Raw genomic sequence first — 14,426 nt, forward strand, 5'->3', positions numbered from 1 at the left:
TGTAGTTCTGTATGTTGTGTGAAATGTCACAGTTTTAATGTGTGAATTTCGTAAAAAGTACACGCAAGACTAGCTCCATAGGGTCCCATTATAAAGGTTGAAAAAGTATAAACCTAACAGTACAAAATATAAATAAAGCTGAATTAAGGTGATAGAGTCCTAAAAGTGGTGACTCGTTAACACGTTCACTGCCAATGACGAGATATATCGGCTTACAGAATCCAACCGTTGACTGCCAATGACGAGATATCTCGTCTTAAAAAAATAAAATAAAATTGACGGTAGGACGTGGATCAATGCCCCCCACGTCTCCTATAAAAATATTAAAGCCACCGAACGTGTACAACCCATTCCACCGACCCACTAAGTGGCGACAGTGCTCTCCAAACTAGAAAAAGAGGGAGCCAAAACTGCACGGGAACGCGTGAGGAAACCATTCTCTCTGTAAAATGGATTGGCGAAAACACTTTCGCTTTCGCGCATTATCGCGCTGGGAGCTGGCGGTGGGGGGTTCCAAAAATAGACTGGGTGGAAAACACACTTTGAAACATGCAGCATAAAGCCTAGAATCGCACAAAGCTTCATCAAAGCTCTCAAACCCAAGAAACGAGTGAGCCCCGTCCACACTCGCTGCCAGGGAGGGAGGCTGCTCAAACTCGCAGCAGCAGCAGCAGCAGCAGAAAACTTGCTTGTGACAAACGCTGCTGAAAGCCACCAGACACGCCCACGGAGGGAGGAGTTTGAAGGAGAGGGCGTTCAGAACTATATTGTTTAGATGTCTGATCTTTCACTGATGCCAAAAATAAATGGTTAAAGTGACTGTTCTGCCTGTTTGATTGAATTTCACAAAACTGCGATTATCTCAGCTTTCAGTCTCAGACGCTGAAACCATGCTGTACTCAACGGCTAATATCTACATAACTACTAACTCTACAAACTAACTCTTTTAGACAGAGAAAGCACACATTCTATTAGTACTTTTGTGAACTTTGTGTTCACAAAGTCCAAGCAGAAAATAATCCTCGGCTCTTGTAAAATGAGCCAGAATCCTCAAAAAAAAAACTGGCAGAACCTACCTACAGTAAAAAAAAAAAGGCTGGCAGTGAATGTGTTAAGTGTGAGTGTTGAGCTTAAAGTATGAAGGAGTAGTTAGAGTTCAAAGAGGGCGTGGTTTCACCATGGACTGCTGTTTAAAATGAATAGCAGTTGCACCCGGAAATATAGCTAATCTGTTTGTTTTACAAACATGCTGATTCATCTATAAACAGCAATTAACCTCAAACCTCATTGATATCTTATTTAAACGGAGTCCACAGCACAAGAATTTCACACGTGATACTTGTACCACGGAGTGACAATAAAAATCTTGAATCTTGAATCTAGATTGCTGCATCTCTCTCTATTCCTGTCTCAAACCTCATGCTTTGATATCTTATTTAGATTGATGCACCTCTCTCTATTCCTGTCTCAAACCTCATGCTTTGATATCTTATTTAGATTGCTGCACCTCTCTCTATTCCTGTCTCAAACCTCATGCTTTGATATCTTATTTAGATTGCTGCACCTCTCTCTATTCCTGTCTCAAACCTCATGCTTTGATATCTTATTTAGATTGCTGCACCTCTCTCTATTCCTGTCTCAAACCTCATGCTTTGATATCTTATTTAGATTGATGCACCTCTCTCTATTCCTGTCTCAAACCTTATGCTTTGATATTTTATTTAGATTGCTGCACCTCTCTCTATTCCTAAATGGTTTTATGCTTCTATGATTTTATGATTTTATGTTTTTTTTTTTTTTTTTTATGGTTATATGCTTTTATTTATCTTATTATTTTATCATCTTATTTCACATGATAGTGCAAAAAGGGTCAGTGTAATATGGGGCGTGCAATTTTCCTTGCCTAAACAGGCACCGCCTGTTCAACCCGGGATCTGTGCAATGTCTTGTTCAAATGCTACTGTTGTCTTGCTGTCATGTTGTTGTTGTTGTTGTTTTTCTTTGTTGGTACATGTTACTGCCGATCGACATGCTGTAATGCACTTTGTAGCCCAAGACAAATTTCCCCTCTGGGACAATAAAGTTTATCTGATCTGATCTGTCTCAAACCTCATGCTTTGATATCTTATTTAGATTGATGCACCTCTCTATATTCCTGTCTCAAACCTCATGCTTTGATATCTTATTTAGATTGCTGCACCTCTCTCTATTCCTGTCTCAAACCTCATGCTTTGATATCTTATTTAGATTGCTGCACCTCTCTCTATTCCTGTCTCAAACCTCATGCTTTGATATCGTATTTAGATTGCTGCACCTCTCTCTATTCCTGTCTCAAACCTCATGCTTTGATATCTTATTTAGATTGCTGCACCTCTCTCTATTACTGTCTTAAACCTCATGCTTTGATATCTTATTTAGATTGCTGCACTTCTCTCTATTCCTGTCTCAAACCTCATGCTTTGATATCTTATTTAGATTGATGCACCTCTCTCTATTCCTGTTTAGATTGCTGCACCTCTCTCTATTACTGTCTCAAACCTCATGCATTGATATCTTATTTAGATTGCTGCACCTCTCTCTATTCCTGTCTCAAACCTCATGCTTTGATATCTTATTTAGATTGCTGCACCTCTCTCTATTACTGTCTCAAACCTCATACTTTGATATTTTATTTAGATTGCTGTACCTCTCTCTATTCCTGTCTCAAACCTCATGCTTTGATATCTTATTTAGATTGATGCACCTCTCTCTATTCCTGTCTCAGACCTCATGCTTTGATATCTTATATAGATTGATGCACCTCTCTCTATTCCTGTCTCAAACTTCATGCTTTGATATCTTATTTAGATTGATGCACCTCTCTCTATTCCTGTCTCAAACCTCATGCTTTGACATCTTATTTAGATTGCTGCACCTCTCTCTATTCCTGTCTCAAACCTCATGCTTTGATATCTTATTTAGATTGGTGCACCTCTCTCTATTCCTGTCTCAAACCTCATGCTTTGATATCTTATTTAGATTGGTGCACCTCTCTCTATTCCTGTCTCAAACCTCATGCTTTGATATCTTATTTAGATTGCTGCACCTCTCTCTATTCCTGTCTCAAACCTCATGCTTTGATATCTTATTTAGATTGCTTGCACCTCTCTCTATTACTGTCTCAAACCTCATGCTTTGATATCTTATTTAGATTGCTGCAACTCTCTCTATTCCTGTCTCAAACCTCATGCTTTGATATCTTATTTAGATTGCTGCACCTCTCTCTATTCCTGTCTCAAACCTCATGCTTTGATATCTTATTTAGATTGCTTGCACCTCTCTCTATTACTGTCTCAAACCTCATGCTTTGATATCTTATTTAGATTGCTGCACCTCTCTCTATTCCTGTCTCAAACCTCATGCTTTGATATCTTATTTAGATTGATGCACCTCTCTCTATTCCTGTCTCAAACCTCATGCTTTGATATCTTATTTAGATTGCTGCACCTCTCTCTATTCCTGTCTCAGACCTCATGCTTTGATATCTTATTTAGATTGCTGCACCTCTCTCTATTCCTGTCTCAAACCTCATGCTTTGATATCTTATTTAGATTGCTGCACCTCTCTCTATTCCTGTCTCAAACCTCATGCTTTGATATCTTATTTAGATTGCTGCACCTCTCTCTATTCCTGTCTCAAACGTCATGCTTTGATATCTTATTTAGATTGCTGCACCTCTCTCTATTCCTGTTTCAAACCTCATGCTTTGATATCTTATTCAGATTGCTGCACCTCTCTCTATTCCTGTCTCAAACCTTATGCTTTGATAGCTTATTTAGATTGCTGCACCTCTCTCTATTCCTGTCTCAAACCTCATGCTTTGATATCTTATTTAGATTGCTGCACCTCTCTCTATTCCTGTCTCAAACCTCATGCTTTGATATCTTATTTAGATTGCTGCACCTCTCTCTATTCCTGTCTCAAACCTCATGCTTTGATATCTTATTTAGATTGCTGCACCTCTCTCTATTCCTGTCTCAAACCTCATGCTTTGATATCTTATTTAGATTGCTGCACCTCTCTCTATTCCTGTCTCAAACCTCATGCTTTGATATCTTATTTAGATTGCTGCACCTCTCTATATTTGCATTCATTAATAATCTGTTTACATAAGTTGTGTGACTGAAATGATCAAATAATAATATTTCCTTATCTTTTCATATCCATTAAGGATGAGTGGCTGTATCCTGTTAGAGATAAGCTGTGAAGCTCTGGCCTCAGTTATCAGCTCAGTTCTCAGCTCCCAGTCCTCCAGTCTGAGAGAGCTGGACCTGAGTAAGAATGACGTACAGGACTCTGGAATGAAGCTTCTCTCTACTGGACTGGAGAGTCCACACTGTAGACTGGAAACTCTCAGGTCAGTATTACTGACCACCATTTAAATGTGGCTTTACATGCACATTAATATCAGTGAAGATTAGGGCTGCACAATTAATCGTGTTTTCATCGTCATCGCAATATGAACATGCGCAATAAACACATCGCAAAGACTGCCTGAAACAAAAGTGGTTTTATTTACATGCGTCATGCATTCCCACTCAGCATCTGATCATTTTGTCTTGTGTTGTAAATCCAGCGTACACCTTTCCCTTGCAACAGTGCGCTCCGCCCCTCTGTCAAAGCCCAAACACGCTGTGTGTAGTTTCAGCTAGAGTCAGTGTGTATTTCATTTCTTTATTCAGGGGGCATAGGCTATGTTTGTCGTCTATTTTAGCATTATTAAAGCATTACTAAAGCAGAAAGACATAGGAACTGTATAGCTAATATATTTGTTTATTTATCGCAAGTCGTATCGTCATCGCTATATTGAACAATGTTATCGCACATCGCAGATTTTCCTCCTATCATGCAGGCCTAGTGAAAATACCTGACCTCTGTATTTTCCTGCTGATGTGAGTTTTGAAAGCAGCTGAGATACCAACATTTATCACATCTAGTTTCTATCCTGTGGTAGAATATTGCATCATCTCCTCTCTTTACTGCCTCTGTTGTTGAAACCTAAAGTAAAGGATTTATCACATTCTGTCACACATTGAGTCCAGAACTGAAATGAAAACACAAACCAGATCAGCTATAGTTCACTGTCACATCTCCAGCTGCTTCAGAATAGAGCAACTAGGATTTGAACCAGTGCTACAGGGAGTGACATCATCAGAGCCTAGATGCCATACTGAACTCTGTATCTATATTTGCATTGATTAATAATCTGTTTGTGTGAGCTGTGTGACTGAAATGATAAAATCATATTTCCTTATCTTTTCATATCCATTAAGGCTGAGTGACTGTAAGCTGTCAGAGAGAAGCTGTGAAGCTCTGGCCTCAGTTCTCAGCTCCCAGTCCTCCAGTCTGAGAGAGCTGGACCTGAGTAAGAATCACGTAAAGGACTCTGGAATGAAGCTTCTCTCTGCTGGACTGGAGAGTCCACACTGTAGACTGGAAATTCTCAGGTCAGTATTACTGACCACCATTTAAATGTGGCTTTACATGCACATTAATATCAGTGAAAAGACCTGACCTCTGTATTTTCCTGCTGATGTGAGTTTTGAAAGCAGCTGAGATACCAACATTTATCACATCTAGTTTCTATCCTGCGCTAGAATATTGCATCATCTCCTTTCTTTACTGCCTCTGTTGTTGAAAGCTAAAGTAAAGGACTTGTAAAGGACGAGCCCATTGGCTAACCTCAGTGAAAACATGTGACTGTCATCACCCTGTCTCCTCTCCAGCCCAAAAAAGAAGGAGCTAGGAGCCTCCATCTCCCTGAGCACGGAGAACCTAGCTCTCACAAGCACCCCCTTTGCTCGCTCCTGCAGGAACCCACCCAATTCCCTGCACAGCTCAGCCAGGTTGTGCTGCAGCCCCGGTCTATCCTGACAAACCAGCTCCTCCTCCACTTCATAATGCTACTCTCCAGCCCACTTAACACATTGACTGCCAGCCGTTTTTTTTTTGCTGTAGGTAGCTTCTGCCAAGCCGTTTTTTGAGGATTCTGGCTCATTTTACAAGAGCCGAGGATTCTTTTCTGCTTGGAGTTTGTGAACACAAAGTTCACAAAAGTACTAATAGAATGTGTGCTTTCTCTGTCTAAAAGAGTTAGTTTGTAGAGTTAGTAGTTATGTAGATATTAGCCGTTGAGTACAGCATGGTTTCAGCGTCTGAGAGTGAAAGCTGAGATAATCGCAGTTTTGTGAAATTCAATCAAACAGGCAGAACAGTCACTTTAACCATTTATTTTTGGCATCAGTGAGAGATCAGACATCCAAACAATATAGTTCCGAACGCCCTCTCCTTCAAACTCCTCCCCCCGTGGGCGTGTCTGGTGGCTTTCAGCCTGCGTTTGTCACAAGCGAGTGCTCTGCTGCTGCTGCTGCTGCTGCGAGTTTGAGCAGCCTCCCTCCCTGGCAGCGAGTGTGGATAGGGCTCACTCGTCTCTTGGGTTTGAGAGCCCCGATGAAGCCCCGTGCGACTCTAGGCTTTATGCTGCCCACCCAGTCCATTTCTGGAACCCCCCACCGCCGTGCGCCCGTGCGCAGCAGCGCGAAAGCGTCCCCGCCTACAGTATGAGAATGAGGCTCGTTCGTTTCTGGGTTTTCGGAATGCGTGCGATTCTGGCCTTTCTGCGGGTGTTTCAAAGTGTGTTTCACCCATAACATATTATGCAAATTTGCAATCCCCCACGCCAGCACCCAGGCACCGCTCTCCGCTCTCTGTGTGCTGCTGCTGGCGCGGCCGCTCTCGGGCGAGTCTGGTGACTGATGACTGTAAAATCGCCAAGCCATTTCCTTGAGAATGGCTTCATCCCGCGGCTGTTTTTGGTTGGCTTTCTCTCTGTCGGGGGAGCACTGTTGCCACTTAGTTGGTCGGTAAAATAGATTATACACATTCAATACTTCCAATATTTTTATAGGAGACGTGGGGAGCATTGATCCACGTAGCACCGTCAAAAAAAAAATTTTTTTTTTTTGACGTCTCAACTCGTCATTGGCAGTGAACGGTTGGATTGTGTTTGACGAGTCAACTCGCCATTGGCAGTGAACGTGTTAACAGCCTTCTCACCTCTGCTGTGGACAAAGCAGTGTACTGCAGGCACAAGTGTCTCATAAGAGCCTTACCAGCTAGTCAAACTCCCTCTTCTTCTCTCTCCATCGAGCCCAGAAAGCCTCAAAGCTATAGAGCAAAAGGTATCCTGCAACAACAGTGTTTCTCAAATGGGGGTCCGGGGACCCCCAGGGGTCCGTGGCACTTTGCCAGGGGGTCCGCGAAAAGTTTTCAGGAAAATAAAAATATTTTTTTGTTTGTAAAAGCTTCATAGTTCAATGAAAATATTGTATGCTTTAAATCTAAAATGGTTCATGGATTACATTCTAATCTAACAAACCTACCAATTTAAAAGTAAATCACGTTACCGTGGAAACAATTAAGCTTAGCCCAAAATCACAAATCAGAATGAGGGGGTCCCCAGTATATTTTCACACACACACACACACACACACACACACACACACACACACACACACACACACACACACACACACACACACACATTTGAAATATGTATTTATGTCCACATAAATACAAGTATGCAAAGGACATAAACAGTAATAGTGCAGTGAAATGCTGGGAGTCAGTTACATGAGTGCCCAGACGGCAAACACAATAATGCATACACATAAGAAACACACAGGATGATAACATGGCAGGTTGATATATACAGTTATACTGTAATGCAAGATAGCGCTCAGTATCCACTTCATTTGTACAAAAAGCAGCGCCTCCTCCACAGTGCAGACTGCCCCCCTTAGCCCCTCCTCCTCCACAGTGCAGACTGCCCCCCTCAGGCCCTCCTCCTCCACAGTGCAGACTGCCCCCCTTAGCCCCTCCTCCTCCACAGTGCAGACTGCCCCCCTCAGGCCCTCCTCCTCCACAGTGCAGACTGCCCCCCTTAGCCCCTCCTCCTCCACAGTGCAGACTGCCCCCCTCAGCCCCTCCTCCCCCACAGTGCAGACCGCCCTCCTCAGCCCCTCCTCCCCCACAGTGCAGACTGCCCCCTCAGCTCCTCCTCCTCCACAGTGCAGACTGCCCCCTTCAGCCCCTCCTCCTCCACAGTGCAGACTGCCCCCCTCAGCCCCTCCTCCCCCACAGTGCAGACTGCCCCCCTCAGCCCCTCCTCCCCCACAGTGCAGACTCCCCCCTCAGCCCCTCCTCCCCCACAGTGCAGACTGCCCCCCTCAGCTCCTCCTCCTCCACAGTGCAGACTCCCCCCTCAGCCCCTCCTCCCCCACAGTGCAGACTGCCCCCCTCAGCCCCTCCTCCTCCACAGTGCAGACTGCCCCCCTCAGCTCCTCCTCCCCCACAGTGCAGACTGCCCTCCTCCTCCTCCACAGTGCAGACTGCCCCCCTCAGCCCCTCCTCCTCCACAGTGCAGACTTCCCCCCTCAGCCCCTCCTCCTCCACAGTGCAGACTACCCCCCTCAGCCCCTCCTCCTCCACAGTACAGACTGCCCCCCTCAGCCACTCCTCCCCCACAGTGCAGACTGCCCCCCTCAGCCCCTCCTCCTCCACAGTGCAGACTGCCCCCCTCAGCTCCTCCTCCTCCACAGTGCAGACTGCCCTCCTCCTCCTCCACAGTGCAAACTGCCCCCCTCAGCTCCTCCTTCTCCACAGTGCAGAGCCCCTCTTCCTCCACAGTGCAGACTGCCCCCCTCAGACCCTCCTCCCCCACAGTGCAGACTGCCCCCCTCAGCCCCTCCTCCTCCACAGTGCAGACTGCCCCCCTCAGCCCCTCCTCCTCCACAGTGCAGACTGCCCCCCTCAGCTCCTCCTCCCCCACAGTGCAGACTCCCCCCTCAGAAAGAGAGGGATAGAGATGGAGGGACAGAAAGAGAGGGAGAGAGAGAAAGAGGGGGATAGAGATGGAGGGAGAGAAAGAGAGGGAGAGAGAGAAAGAGAGGGGAAGAGAGGGAGAGAGAAAGAGAAGGACAGAGAGAAAGAGGGAGGGTGAGAAAGAGAGAGGGAGAGAGAGAATGAGGGGGGGGAAGAGGGAGAGAGAGAGAGAGGACAGAGAGAAAGAGAGAGGGAGAGAGAGAACGAGAGGGGGGGAGAGGGAGAGAGAGAGAAAGAGGGGGACGGAGAGAAAGAGAGGGAGGGACAGAAAAAGGGAGAGACAGAAAGAGGGAGAAGGAGAGAAACAGAGGGATGGACAGAAGAGAGGAAGAGACAGAAAGAGGTGGAGGGAGAGAAAGAGAGGGATGGAGAGAAAGAGGGGGAGAGAGAGAGAAAGAAAAGGAGAGAGAGAATGAGGGGGAGATAAAGAGAGGGAGGGAGAGAAAGAGAGGGAGCAGAGAAAGAGAGAGAGAGAGAAAGAGAGGGGGAAGAGGGAGAGAGAGAGAGAGAGGGGAGAGAGGGAGAGAGAGAAAGAGAAGGAGCGAGAGAAAGATAGGGAGAGGGAGGGAGAGAGAGAAATATAGGGAAAGACAGAAAGAGGGAGAGACAGAAAGAGGGAGAAGGAGAGAAACAGAGGGAGGGACAGAAGAGAGGGAGAGACAGAAAGAGGTGGAGGGAGAGAAAGTGAGGGATGGAGAGAAAGAAAAGGAGAGAGAGAATGAGGGGGAGAGAGAAAGAGAGGGGGAGAAAGAGAGAAAGAGAGGGAGATACAGAAAGAGAGGGAGGGAGAGAAGCAACAAGTGACAGAATAAAGAAGTAGATGAAGAGAGAGAAACAGTCTGTCGGCTGCAGACCCCATTTAAGTGTGTGTGTGTGTGTGTGTGTGTGTGTGTGTGTGTGTGTGTGTGTGTGTGTGTGTGTGTGTGTGTGTGTGTGTGTGTGTGTGTGTGTGTGTGTGTGCAGGTTGTCTTACTGTCTGCTCTCAGAGGAAGGCTGTGCTTCTCTGGCCTCAGCTCTGAGCTCCAACCCCTCCCATCTGAGAGAGCTGGACCTGAGCTACAATCATCCAGAAGCCTCAGTGAAGCTCTTCTCTGCTGGACTGGAGGATCCAACCTGGAGACTGGAGACTCTCAGGTATGAAGAGACAACATCTGCTAGAAGACAGAGTCACACACATTGTCTCTGTCACACTGAGAAGATGAGGAATGTGTTTCATGTTTAATGGAGGATATGAGTGGAAATCCTTCATATTGAAGGTTCTTAAATGTCCATGTTTCCATCATTAAAGAGAATCTGTTGGTCTGACTCCTTCCCTGTTTATTCCTCCAGTGTGGAACATGGTGGAGTGCAGTGGTTGAAACGCCCTGAAGGTGAAGCTGTGAGGGAGTGTAAGTGTGTATTTTATTTAGTTTGATTCATAAAAACAAAGCAACACCTTCAACTAGTGAGAAGGAAAGTGCATCTACAGCACAGTCTGTGACGTCCATTCATTCACATCCTGTGAGTCAGGAAGATGGCTGACATCATGTGACATCATCAAACTGCTGAGAAATGAACTGTCAATAAATCAACAAACAAACAAACAAACATGTTTATTAGATGAGAAGCTGCTGCTGTAACGAGTCTTGTTGTCTCATCAGATGCCTGTGATCTCACACTGGATCCAAACACAGCACACAGACTCCTCCTCCTGTCTGAAGACAACAGAAAGGTGACGAGGGTGAGAGAGTCTCAGTCATATCCTGATCACCCAGAGAGATTTGACTACCTGCAGCAGCTGCTGTGTAGAGATGGTCTGACTGATCGCTGTTACTGGGAGGTCGAGAGGAAAGGATGGGTTGATATAGGAGTGACTTACAGAGGAATCAGGAGGAGAGGAGGGGGTGATGACAGCAGGCTTGGAAGGAATGAAAAGTCCTGGTGTCTGTTCGGCTCTGATGCTGGTTACACTGCCTGGCACAATAACAGACGCACAGACATCTCCTCCTCCTCTTGCTCTAACAGAGTCGCAGTGTATCTTGACTGGCCTGCTGGCTCTCTGTCCTTCTACACATTTTCCTCTGACAAACTGATTCACCTCCACACTTTCCACTCCAAATTCACTGAACCACTTTACCCTGGGTTCTGGCTCTGGTCTGATGGTGACTCAGTGTCTCTGTGTCAAATAGAGTGAGACAGAAACACACTGCGACCAAACACAAACACCTAAAGTCACAATAGTGTTTGCATGCAAGTTCATTGCTCATGTGGTTGTGAACAGACATGATCTCTCTGTGTGTGTGTGTGTGTGTGTGTGCGTGTCTGTGTCTGTGTGTGTGTGTGTGTGTGTGTGTGTGTGTGTGTGCGTGTGTGTGTGTGTGTGTGTGTGTGTGAGAACAGTAACTGGACAGAGTTTTAACATCACATACAACAAGAACAGACATTTTAGTCTGAAAATGATCAACATAAATGAAGAATGTTTGATGTGTATAGTTTGAAACAGAACTTGTTGACTTGAATATGTCATTATTGTTGTCTTTAAATAAAGCAGTGTATTATTGCTCTGTTGTTAAATCAGTTGAGTGATGAAAATCAAGCAACATGTAACTGTTGATTGACATTAGTGTGTGATTGGTTGAAGATGTGACTGAGCCTCTGATTGGCCTTCATGTACAGTATCTACTAAGCACTAAGTACTCATGTGAAGCACTTAGCAGCTAAATGTGTCTCTGATGACATCATAACAGCAACAATGTAGAACTTTACATCACAGAATTATTACAAACTGTCTTCTGTCTCTGCTTTCATATGATGTCATGTATATGTTCATGTAGTCTGCATTGTTTGTATGGATTTATATGACACATGACTCACTGTATTTACTTTGTCTTGACAATCTTATGATCACTTGATGTACTAGTTTGATCCTTTTCTATCTTCTATTTCTTTGTTTTGATTTCCCTGAAATATATTTGTCTTTTATTGATTCTCTTTTTCATCCGTTCACTTTGGCAACACAGGAATGTTCTTGTCAACAAGCCAGTAAAGCAGGTTGAGACTGAAGGAGAGAGAGAGAGAGACTCGCGCGCACTAGAGAGAGAGAGAGAGAGATAGACTCGCGCGCACTAGAGAGAGAGAGAGACTCGCGCACACTAGAGAGAGAGAGAGACTTGCGCGCACTAGAGAGCGCGAGAGTCTCTCTCTCTCTCTCTCGGGCGCGCGAGTCTCTCTCAGCCCCCTTGTTCTCTCTCTCTCTCTCTCTCTCTCTCTCGGGCGCGCGCTAACAGAGCTACTCCATCTCGTGGAGGAGGACGCTCCCTTTACGTTCAGAGTAGAAACAACAAAGCCAGCCAGCCTGCACACATACTGCAGTGGCCTGTTTAATCCACCAGAGGGCGACATTGCTCCACACATACCCTCATCTTAAAGAGAACAGATCCCATTGTCCCAAAGGTGACCTTACTGAAAACTGCATGTTTTGCTTAATCGTATATTTTTTATTGTATTCACACAACATATAATGACACATACACAATAATATAGCCTACATACAACCATGAAGTTAAAGCAGAAACACAGCCAGCCTCTCTCCAGCTGAATGAAAGACAAACAACTCATGAGAGAAACTGTGGCAGAAAATAAACAATACAAATAATAAATGTGTCAGACAGAAAGAGGGAAAGAGAGGGAGGGAGAGAGAGAGAGGGGAGAGAGAAAGAGAGGGAGAGAAGCAACAAGTGACAGAAAAAATAAGTAGATAGAGAGAGAAACAGTCTGTGTGTGTGTGTGTGTTTACTATTAACAGAGTTCCCAGGGGTCCTTGAAAACCTTGAACGTTTGTGCATTTGAGGAAGAAATCAATGTCTTGAAAGTTTTTGAAAATAGATATAAATAGTCGTTGAAAGTGGATGAATTTATATATTTCATGCAAGAATTGAAATTGAAGTTACTTCAAGTGCAACACAGCACAGCTTCTGTAAAGCCTGTTAGTTCTCATAACAAATTCTCATTGTTGTAACAGTCATTAAACCTTGATCTGTATCTCAAAATATGCCGTGTTGGGTCCTTGAAATTGAGGGAAATGTTTAAGAAGGTGTGTTAAGTATTAATATAAAACTGAAAATAAAAAAAGGTGTGGGAACAATGTAGCTCAACTGATTTCATCGCTAGTGGATTAGTAATATTGTATTATTCTGTTTATTCAGCATACAGCCCAACACACCGGCATCTCATAGAGCAGCCAACGACATCCACTGTTATTAGATGTTGTTTTTATTAGATATGTTACATAATGGAGTTATTATTAGCCTCAATAAAAACACCAATAATACAGTCAGTGCATCAGATGAGAATCATGCATCATTCTCTGAGATGGAGCCAGCACGTTATTGTCAATGCTACCCAAGTAGAATACAATGTACATAATTACACATTTGCAGGTGTTTCAACCATGCTGACTTTAATGATGTCCGATCAACTTTGTTTATATAAAATGTTTCAGAATGATTTAATTTATATTGAAACAATGTTCCTCATTTGTTAACATTACTGTGTGTGTGTGTGTGTGTGTGTGTGTGTGTGTGTGTGTGTGTGTCTGTGTGTGTGTGTGTGTGTGTGTGTGTGTGTGTGTGTGTGTGTGTGTGTGTGTGTGTGTGTGTGTGTGTTTGTGCGTGCGTGCGTGTGTGACCCCTAACTATGATATCAAGTGTTTTCTCTGCCAGTTGAATCCTCTGAATTGTTCAGAGAAGGTTGTAGTGTAAAGATATTTTTGCAGGATCACACATCTTTTTTATGGCTGTATAAATAACCTGCAAAGAATGAAAAGTCAGATTTGATGCCTACAGTATGTACTCACAGTGAAAGTGTATCTACAGCATCCAGGACAGCCACATGCACAAGGCCAGGGCCCAGTTGCACAAAGCACCTTAGGTTAAGATTTCCCTTAGGGTCAGAGTTAAGGTGTCCATAAAATAGAATCGGCTGCACAAAACACCCTTATATCTTCTCCATAATGTTAAACATTTGAAGGAAAACATAAGCACAAGATTTAAGGGTGTTTTGTGCAGCCGATTCTATTTTATGGACACTTTAACTGTGACTCTAAGGGAAATCTTAACCTAAGGTGCTTTGTGCAACTGGGCCCAGATCCTCAACTCAACATGTTCCTCAGAACCTTCCTAAAATCCTCCACGGACTTTTTTGTAACACTTTAATTTAAATCATGTGCATTAACCTGTGAACCTATAAAGTATGACTATACAATAACACTCTATAATATAATACACTTTAAGTACTTCATGAAAATCGTCCCAAAACATGATTACATTACATTACGTTACGTCATTTGGCAGTCGCTTTTATCCAAAGCGACTTACAATAACACATTTTTGTCAGCAATAGAGCAATTAGCACGTTATTTCACTGTGACATTTCATCATGCAGCTCTCAATGCAACTCCTGCTCGCACGCACCAACTGGAAGCTGGCTAAACTCTGGATAGAAAGCGTGTATTTTTGGATGTCTCT

General features: G+C 44.1%; 1 protein-coding gene across 1 annotated transcript in view; it reads left to right on the top strand.

The window, feature by feature from the left end:
• The window catches only part of LOC310799945 (NACHT, LRR and PYD domains-containing protein 3-like), a gene marked incomplete at its 5' end in the record, with an annotated part of 38,569 nt that extends 26,547 nt beyond the window's left edge, over nucleotides 1-12,022 (top strand). The window contains 3 exons of the mRNA XM_083662554.1: nucleotides 9,886-10,056; nucleotides 10,252-10,310; nucleotides 10,563-12,022. Coding sequence (XP_083518680.1) covers nucleotides 9,886-10,056; nucleotides 10,252-10,310; nucleotides 10,563-11,095 — 763 coding nt within the window. The 3' untranslated portion in view covers nucleotides 11,096-12,022. The remainder of the gene's footprint in view (nucleotides 1-9,885; nucleotides 10,057-10,251; nucleotides 10,311-10,562) is intronic.
• Between the last annotated feature and the right edge of the window lie 2,404 nt (nucleotides 12,023-14,426).

Source organism: Poromitra crassiceps (assembly GCF_964638095.1).
Source record: "Poromitra crassiceps genome assembly, chromosome: 29".
Classification (NCBI taxonomy): Eukaryota; Metazoa; Chordata; class Actinopteri; order Beryciformes; family Melamphaidae; genus Poromitra; species Poromitra crassiceps.